Here is a 14175-nt window from a genome sequence, read left to right as displayed (position 1 = left end):
GCCTGGAGAATCCCAGGGACGGGGGAGCCTGGTGGGCTGCCGTCTATGGGGTCGCAGGGGGTCAGACATGACTGAGGTGATTTAGCAGCAGCAGCAGCAGCGAATGTTGGCAATTTGATGTCTGGTTCCTCTGCCTTTTCTAAAACCAGTTTGAACTTCTGGAAGTTCATGGTTCACGTATTGCTGAAGCCTGGTTTGGAGACTTTAAGCATCACCTTAGTAGCATGTGAGATGAGTGCGATTGTGCGGTAGTTTGAGCATTCTTTGGCATTGCCTTTCTTTGGGATTGGAATGAAAAGTGACTTTTTCCAGTCCTGTGGCCACTGCTGAATTTTCCAAATTTGCTGGCATATTGAGTGCAACACTTGCACAGCATCATCTTTCAGGATTTGAAGTAGCTCAACTGGAATTCCATCACTTCCACTAGCTTTGTTTGTAGTAATGCTTCCTAAGGCCCATTTGACTTCACATTCCAGGATGTCTGGCTCTAGGTGAGTGATCATGCCATCGTCATTATCTGGGTCGTGAAGATCTTTTTTGTACAGTTCTTCTGTGTATTCTTGCCACTGCTTCTTAATATCTTCTGCTTCTGTTAGGTCCGTACCATTTCTGTCCTTTATTGAGCCCATCTTTGTATGAAATGTTCCCTTGGTATCTCTAGTTTTCTTGAAGTGATCTCTAGTCTTTCCTATTCTATTGTTTTCCTCCATTTCTTTGCATTGATTGCTAAGGAAGGCTTTCTTATCTCTTCTTGCTATTCTTTGGAACTCTGCATTCAAATGAGTATATCTTTCCTTTTCTCCTTTGCTTTTCGCTTCCCTTCTTTTCATAGCTATTTGTAAGGCCTCCTCAGACAACCATTTTGCCTTTTTGCATTTCTTTTTCTTGGGGATGGTCTTGATTCCTGTTTCATGTATAATGTCACGAACCTCTGTCCATAGTTCATCAGGCATTCTCTATCAGATCCAGTCCCTTAAATCTATTTCTCACTTCCATAAATATTAGATTTTTTTTTTAGTTTTAGCCCCACAGTCCCTGCGGCTCTATTCATTTTTCTTTTTCATTTTCTCTGTTGTTCAGATTTAGTTATTTCTGTTGTTTGAATTCACTGACCCTTTCTCAGTCCTCTGCATTCTGCTGTTAAGCACATGCAGTGAGCTCTTTATTTCGGTTTTTATACTTTTCAGTTCTAAAAATTCTATCTGGAATTTTTATATCTTCTATTTCTTTGCTGAGACTTTCCATTTCTTTGCCTGAGGCATTATATTTTTCCATTTGCTTTAAGCCTGCTTGTTAATTGCTGCTTTTTTTGTGTGTGTGTGGCTACTTTAAAATCTTTGTCATAATTCTAACATCTCTGTCCTCTTGGTGTTGTTTGGAGATCCTGTTTCTTGGTATGATGATTAGTTTTTAATTGAAATTGGATATTTTCATTTATAAGATTCTGGTTTTTGATTCTTCTATTTTGGGTGGCTTTTTCTGACATTGTCTCTGTAATGTGAGCATCGGGCTGGAGGGTGGGCACCTCCTCGTTAAGTGGAAGATGAAGGCAGACGTTTTGCACTCGGTCTTTGTTGCTGCTCGAGCTGTGGGATTCTCCTACTAGTGCTTGGTGTAGGTGAGAGTTTGGGGGACTCAGTTCTGATCAGGGCTGAAAGTTCTGGCACCCAACTTGATGTTCTCCAACACCACCTTGGTTGGGATGTGGACACACCTCATTAGAGGCTCCCCAAAGTCTTAGCTCTCCAGTTGACCTGCTGATGTTGGTGGGGGTTGGGACCATAATTTTCTTACCTGAGTCTTCTCCTACTAAAACAGTATAATGTCCAGGGTGTTTACACGGGTGTCTAGCTCGAGGAGTTGGGGAAAATATCTCTACCCCACCTTCCCAGAGGTTTTTTTTTTAAGTGAAGCACATTATTTTCTAACTGAACTTTCTTTTTGATGCAAAAATAGTTTATTATGATATCATTTATATAAAATTAGATACTATTTGTAATTGAACTTTTAATTTCTAATATTAGTTTCATGTGTAGTTTTAAGAGATAAAGTGAGGCCTCACACACACTGTAGTTTCCCACCATCTTAGAAATCTACAAAACAGCATCCCAACTAGGATTTTGACATTGATGGCTAGCTTTTGCTTTACGTGTTATCTTTAAACCTGTATTTTAATAAAGCAGCATTTAAATGTGAAGATTGTAGCACTTTTGGAAAAATCTGCCACAGCAGGATGTAGATATATCTTATAGTTTGTTGTTACTGAGGAAAGTAACACTGCATAACATGACTAGTATTTTTCACCAGTTTAAAAAAATTCTGAAGTAGCTTTTATTGTTCTTAGAAAGCTAGTAAAGTTGGGGGTTTCTTCTGCAAGAAATTACCTTGTACTCAGTTATGAATATTGATATTTATTATATAAAATAACATGAAATGGGTTCTGTGATTTTATAAAACATGTAGTAACCACGTGTGTAAAACCTGATCTCTGTTTTCCTCAAGGTGCTTTGTGGTAGTCTGACTTTAACAGTGTTTTCCTCAGCTTCAAAATCAGGAACCTTTTTCTATAAAGAATCCATCATTTGATTTGATCAGTTAGTACTCAGAACGGGTGCTTTCATTTATGCATATCCTTTTTCTGTGGTCACATGTTTCAGCTCTTACTTGCAGAGAGAACCCTCGTTGCTACTGTAGATTACAAGGTAGAAGGAGTCTTTGAGGGCATGTGCTCATTCAGGTTAGTTGATGAAGCAACATATAGTGATGAGCAGAGGGTCCTTTTCTTTAGCTCTGGAAATAGAATTCAGTTTACTCATCATGATTTGCTCATTTAATAGGTACACAGATGCAATCAGCAAATATGAATCTGTCATGAAAACAGAGCCAGGTGTTCATGAATATACAGTTCGTTCAAAAGAAAGGATTTGCCACTGCTTTTCTAAGGTAAATTGCTGACTCATTTCCAGAATTGTAAAACTTGACATATAGGATAACAACCATAAGTTCTTTTCTCATGTTTACCTTTAGGATGAGAAGCCTGTTGAAGCTATTCGAGTATGTTCAGAAGTTTTACAGGTGGAACCTGATAATGTGAATGCTCTGAAAGACCGAGCAGAGGCCTATTTAATAGAAGAAATGTATGATGAAGGTAAATCTTTAAGGAATTTGATATGCAGTACCTCAAGTTGATGTATGTGCAGTTACTCTGTTTAACATCCCTTTGTTTAGAACAAGTTTACCTGGAGATGTTGGCGATTTTAGAAAAATGGCAGAGAACCTAAATATCATTTTCTTAGTAAATCATTCTTTCTTGGTGGAACATGAGAGGTATACCATGTAAGGAAAGAGTTCTGCTGTTGAATCCAGTACACTGGAATATAAAAATAAAAATTTTAGCTTGCTTTATTGTAGACAAGTTAGATAAAATGAATAACAAAATAGAAAACTCAAATTACAGATCTCATATCATCCAGAGGTAATCACTGCTCACTTTGGATTTATATCTTTCAGACTTTTATCTATGCATATATATGAGTGTGTATTTTATGCTTATATATGTATTTTTGCATATACATGTTAGACATACAGCAGACATATATGTGATATATATGCCCAAATATAAAATGACCCTCTATGATCCCTAGAAAGTGTGAAAGTGTTAGTCACTCAGTTGCTCAGTTGTGTCCGAGTCTTTGTGCCTCCATGGACTGTAGCCGCCAGGCTCCTCTGTCCATGGAATTCTCCAGGTAAGAATACTGGAGTGGGTTGCCATTCCCTTCTCCAGGAGAGCTTCCCAATCCAGGGGTTGAACCTGGGTCTCCCGCATTGCAAGCTGTTAGTAAATGTCAGGACTGCTGCTTATCCAACTTTGTTCAAGTAGCAGAGAAAGTTTCCTGCTAGATGTTGTAAGCACCTTGAATAAAAGCAGTGCTCTATTTTTGGAGAATAACTCAGGCCAATACAGTAGTCGTACAGAATCCTTTCATATATATTGTTTTGTGACCTTTTTCATGTGACATTATACTATGAACATCTAAATGAGATGATTTTAAAAGAAGTGAGCCTTATAGCCCTTAATGACAAGTTTTGGTTTCAAATCAAGTAAAGCATTTAAGATCGAAAACAGTAAGGGTATGTTTCTGGGGAAACTTGATTTGTGGTACTCTGGTTTTTCCCTCTAATAATTGCTGCATATTTATTTAATGAAATGTGCAGTTATTTTAAGCATAGTAAGAATGCATTACAGCAATGATAAAACTGTACTAAGAAAGAGATAACTGAACTTATAATTAAGAAAGGTTCGTGGTACTCATTTTTAAGGCAAACTGGTCGTTTACTTTCTTCCTGCTTTCTTCAATTTAAAAAGAATCTTCTAAGTGGTTTCCTGGGAGTGATGACAACTCTAGGTACACCGTGGAACATTTTTATGGTATAGTCCTTGAGGTCTGATTGAGGCTTGAAATGTATGTGAGCAAGATTTTCAGATTCAGAAGAATGTGTCAGTAAGGCAAGTGATTCACACAGATGCCTTTAGCCTGCTTGCTCTTTCCACTCTTGGGCTCCCAGAAGGCTGTATTCTAGGAATTTGCATTCCAGTTAGTTACTGGAATGCTTCATCAGCGTGTGCTTTTCTTCTCTGTATGTAAACCTTGAGCTCTAAATGTGAAATTAGTGAAGCTGCACAAGCTTTTAAGCTTAGCTGTTAAGATAAATAAAAGGTTCAATTTTGTAGGCTGCTACATATAAGTTGAAACATGCCTTTGTATCTCGAATGTTAAACCCACTTATTTTTTAGAGATATTTGACAGCTCGATTCCTGAAGAAAAAGATGTTTGATAATAATTTAATAGATCTATCTTTGAAGTCTTTTTCCTTATATGAAGTCTTTCTATATTTTGTTTGCTGGTTTTACCTAGTGGATGTGAAGTGATAACTAGTGGTTTTAACTTACCTTTTCCTAATTATTAGTGAGTGATGTTGAGCACCTTTTCATATGCTTGTTGGCCAGTTTTATGCCTTTGGAGTGTACCATTTATTTTTGCAGTGTTATTTCCATCAAGTAACTTAGCCCGTAATATCTTACTTTCCTTATATGTACAGTAAGAATGTGAACAGTACATATTGCATAGGACTCTTGTGACAGAGAAAGAACATGAGAGGGTAGGTGAGGAGTCAGCAGACTTGAGCAGAGAGTAAAAAACTTCATTCCATTTAACCCTCTTTGAAACTCTCCTGAGTTACAAGACAAAGAAGATGGTGCTCAGAAAGTGATGCTTAATGCAGTGCTTCTAGTAAATGGTTTCCACTGTACTTATTTTTAGAGTAGTTGTTGGTAACTTGCATTGACTTTGCTATATAAATGGTACTTAATGGGATAGCTTGCTTCTAGCTCTGACCTATGGTGGTTTAGTTGCTCAGCTGTGGTCTACTCTTTGTGACCCCATGAACTGTAGCCCACCAGGCTCCTCTGTCCATGGGATTTCCTAGGCAAGAATACTAGAGTGGGTTGCCATTTCCTTCTCCAGGGGAGCTTCCTCCCAGGGATTGACACTGCATCTCTTGAGTCTCCTTCTTGCCAGGCAGACTGTTTACAACTGCCTAGGTGTGACCTGTGATTGCTGTGCTAACTCCATCTGACATGGCTGTTACTTGAGTGTTACTAATAATATCTATAATTCTGAGAACAGGAGCCAGGTAACACTTTTTCTGGGTGAAGGGCCAGCCTGACAAAATTGTGGAAAAGATATATTTTATGTTTGACATCCTATCATGTCCTGTAACCAGATTCCTATGCTTTCTCGCCTATTCTTGAACTCTACCTAGTGACGCTAAGTCTGCCCTATTCCGTGAAAGTATTCTGTGTTAAAAGATCATACCTTCATTTTCTTAGAGTGGTATAAAGTTGGTGTTTCTTCTTTAAGTTTAGAATTCACCAGTGAAACCATCTTAGGTTCCAGAGTTTTCTTAGCACGAACATTTTTGATGATGAATTCAGTTTATCAGTATAGGGTTTCTCGTATTTTCTATTTTCTCATTTTAGTTTTTGTAAGTTGTGTGCATCAGTGAATTCGTCCATTTCACCTACATTGCTCCTTTTGGTTGTATCACATTTTTAATGCTTTCTTACTATTCTTTTAATGTCTGTAAGGTCTGAAGTGATAATTTGTTCATTTCTAATAGTGACAATTTGCTTTTTTTCCCCTCTTGATCAGTGTAGTTTGGTCAAATTTGTTGGTCTTCTGAAGGAACTGACTTATGGATTGGTTAATGTTTTCTATGACTTTTCTTTGTATTTCATTGATTTCTTTCTTTCCTTTGACTTCCTTTGGACTTATTTTTTGCTTGTCCTGCTTCTTAACTTTAAACTGTCATTGATTTTAGGCCTCTTTTCTTTTTAAATATAAGTATTTAAAACTGCACTTCTCACATTTATTTTCATTGTCATTTGATTTGAAATATATTCTAACTTTCCTTCTAACTACTTTGATGCATGTATTATTTAGATATTTTGTCTAATTTTAAAATATTTCAGTTTCCTAAGCACCTTTTTACATCAGTCAGTTCAGTTGCTCAGTCGTGTCTGATTCTTTCTGACCCCAAGCCTGCAAAATACCAGGCTTCCCTGCCCATTACCAACTCCCGAAGCTTGCTCAGATTCATGTCCCATCAAGTCGGTGATGCCATCCAACCATCTCATCTTCTGTCATCCCCTTCTCTTCCTGCCTCCAATCTTTCCCAGCATCAGAGTCTTTCCAATGAATCAGTTCTGCACATTAGGTGGCCAAAGTATTGGAGCTTCAGCTTCAGTATCAGTCCTTCCAATGAATATTCAGTACTGATTTCCTTTAGGATGGACTGGTTGGATCTCCTTGCTGTCCAAGGGACTCTCAAGAGTCTTTTCCAACACCACAGTTCAAAGGCATCAATTCTTCAGCACTCAGCTTTCTTTATAGTCCAACTCTCACATCCATACATGGCTACTGGAAAAACCATAGCTTTGACTAGATGGACCTTTGTCAGCAAAGTAATGTCTCTGCTTTTTAATATGCTGTCTAGGTTGGTCATACCTTTTCTTCCAAGGAACAAGCATCTTTTAATTTCATGGCTGCAGTCACCATCTTCAGTGATTTTGGAGCCTAAGAAAATAAAGTCTATCACTGTTTCCATTTTTTCCCCCATCTATTTGCCATGAAGTGATGGGACCGGATGCCATGATCTTAGTTTTCTTAATGTTGAGTTTTAAGCCAGCTGTTTCACTCTCCTCTTTCACTTTCATCAAGAGGCTCTTTAGTTCCTCTTCACTTCCTGCCATAAGGGTGGTGTCATCTGTGTATCTGAGGTTATTGATATTTCTTCTGACAATCTTGATTCCAGCTTGTGCTTCATCCAGCCTGGCATTTTGCATGATGTATTCTGCATATAAGTTAAATAAGCAGGATGACAATATACAACCTTATTATATATTTCTATTTTAATTCTGTTGTGCTTAGAGAACATACTTATGAATTCTTTCCTTTTAAATTTATTTAGGTGTATCTCCTTTTGAATTTATGTAGACTTGTTTTATAGCCCAGTGTAGGATCTATCTTGCTGAACATTCTATGTGCACTTGAAAATGTGTATCCTGCAATTTCTGGGTGTAATGTTTATTTTTCCCATCAGTTGCTGAGAGGGAACTTTAATTACCTGGTGTGGAAATTGCAAACTTTCCTATCTTCCCCTTTAATATTGTCCATTTTTTCCTTTATGCAATTGCTACACTGCTGTTAGCAGCCTGCATATTTATGACTGTTAAACTCTCCTGATGATACCCTCTCCCTGTCCTTCTATCAATTCCAGAAGGGAGTATTGCAGTTTTCTTGGTAAAGGATGCAGGTTGTTGCTCTCTTCTGGAAGAGACCATACTCACAGGAAGTGAATTTTGCTGGCATTTTCTGGGTTCTTTCCCTTAGGGCTTTCTGTTTGCTTCCTCCTCTTACCCTGGACTCATGGCTGATACTAGCTAATTTTAGCAGCCCTTGAACAGTCTCCTTGCACTGTTGTGCTGAAAATGGTGTGTGCCCTCCTGTTCCCGTCATTTCCCTTTCCCCGACCATCTACCTTGTTTTATATGATATCTGGGAGGTGCTCCTTGGGGCATATTACACTGGAGGTCGGATACACTGTTTAAAAAGACCCCTGAGGTCGCTGTTTTGAGAATAGACTCTAGGCAAGTAAGGGGGCAGCTGGGAACCTTGTGAACACCTTATGAAGGTATTAAAGCTGTCAGGTGTATTAATGCTGGACTGCGTCACGGTGGCAAGTGTGGAAATGGTGAGAAATAGTTAAATCCTGGATATATTTTGAAGGGAAGCTGATTTGCAACTTAATACTGGGTTTATGGAGTGTGAGAAGGGAGCCATTTGCAGCTGTGTGTATTGTGCACATCTCTCTTTTGAATGCTCCTCTGTGTTGGGGAGCTCACGCTGGCTCGAAGTGGGCAGGACCTGTTTACAGACAGACTCCCTGTCGTGCTCGTCATTTTGCCCAGTTGCCAGAATAAGCAGGACTTGACACATTTATCGGTGGAGCCCGTTGGTGTGGAACTGCCTTTCTGGTGTTTATTCCAGGCCTGTTGTGGAGGCCTTTGGTGTCCGGGGGGCCCAGCAGCCACGTCGGGGGCCTTCCACATGCCGTCTGGCACTCTGCAGAGACTGGTTCTTGGACCTGGCTTGGGGTTAATGCTGCAGCCAGCTGCTCCACATACAGGCGGAGAGGCTGCCCAGCCAGTACTTAAGCCACGTCATGAAGTAACCTGATGATTGCCTTAGAGCTCCTCCTGCTTGCTAAATTCAGAATCCTTGGCCAAAGCAAACAGCTTCCAAAATCTTCTAGGGCCTCTTTCAGTGTGTGTTTGGATTGCAGTTGTTAGGCTTACTCATTAATCCGATCCTAGTTGCCTTCTCTTCCAGCAATTGGTCACCATTTCTGCTCTGCTGTAGTTTCAGGACTGCCGTGTTTTATATTATTTTTTATTTTTGGAGGGTAGAGGGCAGGAAATTCCTGTGCTTATTACTCTCTGCCATCTTGATCTGGTGGTTTGCAGTGCTCCTTAAGAACTGGGTGAGGGGCATACGGAAGAAAAGAATTTGAGAAGGATGAGTTTTTAGGTTCAGAGGTTAGAAAATTAATTGGCTAATATATAACATACTGTTCTAAGAAATATAATTAAAAATGAGTTATCTAGTTTATGTTCATGGGATGTTTACATCATCCATATTGTTTCTACTTAGTTACCTACCTGTAATCATGTGAATTTGAGGAAACAACCTATTTTTCCTGTACTGTGAAAAATGTATCTATCTTAACTGTTAATAAAATATAGGAGACAGAAGACTGTTTTGGGAAAGCTACTCTGAATATTTAAGAATGAAAACATGTTTTAAATGTAGTTTGCATAAGTAAAAAAATTGAGCATACTGAAACATTTTCCTCTTGTGTTAAACTCCAAGTACATTTCCTCACTAGGCTGTGCTCTCAAGTGCTACGGGTATTGCAGGTTAAACCTCACTGCTCTTTATAATGGCTTTGTGTCTATGTACTGAATTGGAAAGGTATTTTGTGATGTCACTGTTAGTTGGCCGTCAGTAATATTAATGTTTCATATTAATATTTAACATTAATGCTTTGAGGCAGGAATGAGGATGAAAGCTTGAAGTGCCCTCCCCCTTGCTCCATGAGTGGAAGGTAGTATTGGTTATTTTTCTTTGTAGTGTAGACTAAATTTGTCCATCTTGCTTGAATGTCTTTCGCATTTTAACCTGCCCCAGGGGCTTTTTTAAACCCCTTCCAGGATTAGCTGTTGCCAAGATGAATGCTCAGGCATGCTATCCATAGAGATATCTTTCCCATAGTGAAATGCATTTCCATAAAAAAATAGAATTTGAGCCCAAAGATCCATTTGAGTTGTCTGTCCAGGGAGGAGAGTGAGAAAATCTTGTGTTGGTGTCTCCCCAAACCACCCCCAGATTTGGATTCAGAAGGACACATGGGACTCGGCACATAGTTGTACTCAGGGCTGAGATTTATTCCAGTGAAAGGACACAAACAAGATCAGCAAAGGGAAAAGGCGCATGGGGTGAAATCCAGAGGAAACCAGGTGGGAGATTCGAGCTCTGAAATTGTGCAGGACAAGCCAAATTCCTCAGCATGTGTGAAGTGTGTCTACCAGGGAAGCTAAGAGACCCAGGGCCTTTACTGGGGGCTGGCCAGCCCATACCAAAATGCCAGATGCCCAGAAGATGGTTAGCCCAATCTGCATCGTTTAGCTATGGCCAGCTATTCCTATCAGAGAATGTTGGGAACACTACCCAAATCCAACTTGTCAGTCACCAGCCAAGGGCCACCCTCACCCTCAGGGCCTTCTAAGGATAAGTCTGCTCTGTGTGACCTTAGATACCCAGATGCCTTGTATTGTCTACATATTTAATCTCAAATAAGATGCAGTGTGAATTGGCGTTAGCCTTCCCATACCAGGACTGTATATGTATTTGTTCTGATTGGCACTTTAAAAAAATCAGCTTTGTAATAGTTTGTGTTGAAACCTGTGGGTGAACTGGTCATTCTGCTTTCTGATGGTTCTCCTGGTCCCTTCTAAGCCTCTCAATCTTCTGAACTGTAGCCCTGCAACTGAGCATGCGGATTGTCTTTGCTGCATCTTATTTTCCTGTAACAGTCACTCCATTGCTTTGTGTCAGGGCTGATGTTAAGACAACACACAGCTGTGGGGAAGATAATGTGGGAGGGTGGCCAGGTAAACAAGCGGAGTGGCGATTACTGAATGGGAGTGTAAGCTACCTAATGCAGCCTTAAAAGGATGCCTCGTGTAGTTTTGAACCAAATGATGAAGGTGATACCACTTCTTAGGCTCTTAGGGAAGGGGTTGGGATGGTGACTTGGTATCACATTTGCAGGGTAAATGTCACAAGTTATAATTCCTTCTAACAGCATTATCTTCAACATATTTTGACAGCTATTCAGGATTATGAAACTGCTCAGGAACACAATGAGAATGATCAGCAGATTCGAGAAGGTCTGGAGAAAGCACAGAGGCTACTGAAACAGTCACAGAGACGAGATTATTACAAAATCTTGGGAGTAAAAAGGTGAATTACTAACTTAAAATTTGCATTATTTTTAATCAACTATTTTAAAGCTAAATGTTGTTCTTTATTCCATGATTCATTTTCTTATGTCAGCTATAAGTTTAACAACCTTTAACATCACAAAGTTGTTTTTAATATACTACAGATAAATTTGTTTGATAGAGACTAGGCATGTAATGATGGAGAATTAGTAGTTGGTGACAAAGACACGCCACTGGAGCATGAACAGATCCTGGGCCTAGATTTTTTAAGAAAGGTAGAGAGGCAGGAGTGAGCTTTTGTTGGGTGGGGAACAGACGGGAGAGGGGTTGAGGAAAACAAAACTTCTCTAGGCGTAAAGATAAAAATGGCACTTTCAGAATCAACTTTGAGGCACAGGGAGAATGTCATTTACTCAGTATGTGCATTTATATTATACCCACCTTCCCTGAAGAAGGGAACCACCTATCTTTCAATCAAAAGTCTGAAACTTTGTTAAGTAGGCAAACCTAGAAGCAAATTAGAAAGTGTGCTTCAATGAGTCAGTGTTTTTTTTAATGCCAAGAAGTGAATCATGAGTTTGGGAATTCAGAAAATTTTAAAATGCATCAAAGAAGTTTTTAAAAGGGAAAGTTGTAAAGAGAAGGAAGGAGTACTTTAGTTTATTTCTGTTGAGAGTCTAGCATTAGGGAACAAGCATTCAGGGAAGCCTGGCGGCTGTAGTTGTCAGGCTGGGCTCTGCGTCAGACGCTCAGTTGGGTATGTTGGCACTGTTCAGAAAACCAGTGGAATCTTCTGGGCTGTCTTTCAGCTCTTTGTGGCAGTGTGTTGGACACTTCTTAAATAATTGTGAATTTTACCACCCTTCAGAAATGCCAAAAAGCAAGAAATCATTAAAGCATACCGAAAATTAGCACTGCAGTGGCACCCAGACAACTTCCAGAACGAAGAAGAAAAGAAAAAAGCTGAGAAAAAGTTCATTGACATAGCAGCTGCTAAAGAAGTCCTCTCCGATCCAGGTAGTGTTTGCCTTCATGTTTCTCTTCTCCTGAGGCGGCTGCGTCAGTGATGGTGGCCGTTAGCGCTATTCCTCTGCCCATCTTAGAGGCAGAAGTGGACGGTGGAGCGCGTGCTGGTGGGGACCCGTGGGGCTGACCTCGGGAGCTGGTGATGGTCCCAGAAGTTCATTTCTGTGTCTGCCCCTGTCAGACTCTGGGTATAGTGGAGACACCACCAAGCGTGGAATCACGAGCTCAACCTTAAGGCTGAGCTAAGGTTCTGTTTAAGCAAGCTCCTAGAACTTTTTCTGAGCCTCAGGTTTTTTTCACCTGTGATATGAAAGTACAAGAGGGATACTCTTAGTTTCCGTCCAGAGTCACAGATCAGTGCTGATTTTCACACCGAACTTACAGGAGCTTGATGAGGAAACGGGCTGCCAGGCGGGCATGTGCAGTGGTGGGAGAGGGGCAAATATCCTCGCCCTCTGAGAGTGGCTCCCCAGGAATCTTGCCCTGACTCAAGTTAATTGATTACTGGTGATTGATATTAAGCCCCAGTTGTTATTTCACCATAAGCTCAAATGACCTGGGTAATAAGAGGAAGACAGTTAAGAACTGAGGTAATGTTAAACAATCTTTGACACTTCTAGACGGTATCTCATGTTAAGCTAATGATACTTACTGCTTTTTTTGTGGCTATCCTTGTCAGTGGGAGCAGAAACTATGACTTTTGAGCTAGACAACTTCAACAGAATAGAAGGAAATCACATTTTATGCCCATTTGACAGAGTTTTGAGTTACTACTTACGCTATGGAATTGAAGTTAAATGATGTTTATTCCCAAGTAACTTACAATCCAGTGAGGGAGACAGGACTGACTTAGTATAGTAGGTTACATACTGTTTGTTCTTTTATCTGCAGATACTGACGCCTATGAGCAGCTCTGTCCCCTCAGCCTGTGCAGCGCGGGTCAGGCAGCTATGTCAAGTTGGAGGGCCTCTGGATCTGAGTTCTAGGGGAGCAGGGGGCAGCATGGCATGATGGAGAAAAGAGCTGCATTCTTGTTTACTAAGAGTTCTTTTCTGTCTGTTCTTCCTGTCCTCATTTTAAGGATGAAATAGCTTTTTCTAATCTCTGCTGCCTACCGCATCCTTACTGCCATTTGTCTGCAGTGGCCTTGGTCTCCTCAGGACTGACAGGCACAGCTGGCTCCTGGATTGTACAATAAGGCACCTCCCTCCCTCAGGCTTGGGGAGCCTGCCTTCTGTTCAGACTTAACAGTGAGGCCCAGACACTTCTTCATGCGTTGACGAGGCTGCACCTAGCTGACCTCATGTTTGGGGTTAGGACGGTGACAGGGGCTGTTGGATCAGAAAAGCACATGTGACTCTGAGGTCTCCTTCTCTGCAATTCCTCATCTCTTCCAGGGAAGAATTTCCTTGGGTGGCTTCTGAGAAGATTTCAGGGGTCTGAATTTCGGTGAATGCCCACTTTGAGCCCTGGCAGGTTTTTCTAGTCTGTTTCTGATGGGGGTGGGGTGGCAGGGAGCCTGGATTTGAACATCAGGTGCAGCTATTTCAACAACTGGGGTGTGTAGCCCCCAGAACCAGCCCCTCCCCCGCCCCGGCAGCAGCTGGGTCTCACCTTGCTGGCTTCTTTTCCAGAAATGAGGAAGAAGTTTGATGATGGAGAAGACCCCCTGGACGCAGAGAGCCAACAAGGAGGTGGCGGCAACCCTTTCCACAGGAGCTGGAACTCATGGCAAGGGTTCAATCCCTTTAGCTCAGGCGGACCTTTTAGATTTAAATTCCACTTCAATTAAACCAGCTGTTTTTCTGCTCCTCTTCCTTCATTTTTTTAAAGTTTTAAAACAAACAAAATAACCTTGTTCCGGGATCCTATTGAAAAAGAAAATTCCAATCTTTCAGTTTGTCCACGACCAAAGAGGTGTTCAGAATGGCAATGTCTGTCTGTTCTTATCCATTGCAGACTTGAGGCTGACGGGGGTGAGGGCAGGGAGGCAGGCGGGCTTCTGTTTCTGGCAGAGCAGCCTG

At 40.7% G+C, this 14175-nt stretch overlaps 1 protein-coding gene across 2 annotated transcripts in view; it reads left to right on the top strand.

Moving 5' to 3' along the window:
* DNAJC3 (DnaJ heat shock protein family (Hsp40) member C3) overlaps nt 1-13962 on the top strand; it is a 63206-nt gene extending 49244 nt beyond the window's left edge. The window contains exons 8-12 of one of the 2 annotated variants that reach the window (XM_006074282.4): nt 2838-2943; nt 3028-3148; nt 11012-11144; nt 11994-12142; nt 13786-13962. In XM_006074282.4, coding sequence (XP_006074344.1) covers nt 2838-2943; nt 3028-3148; nt 11012-11144; nt 11994-12142; nt 13786-13943 — 667 coding nt within the window. In that variant the 3' untranslated portion in view covers nt 13944-13962. Of the gene's footprint in view, nt 1-2837; nt 2944-3027; nt 3149-11011; nt 11145-11993; nt 12143-13042 lie in introns of both variants that reach the window. The other variant, XM_025262670.3, reaches the window with a different exon arrangement.
* The last annotated feature ends 213 nt before the right edge of the window (nt 13963-14175 follow it).

The sequence above is a fragment of the Bubalus bubalis genome, chromosome 13, assembly GCF_019923935.1.
Source record: "Bubalus bubalis isolate 160015118507 breed Murrah chromosome 13, NDDB_SH_1, whole genome shotgun sequence".
NCBI classification, from domain to species: Eukaryota; Metazoa; Chordata; class Mammalia; order Artiodactyla; family Bovidae; genus Bubalus; species Bubalus bubalis.
Note: the sequence above shows the minus strand (reverse complement) of the source record. Positions and strands in the feature narration are given on the sequence as shown.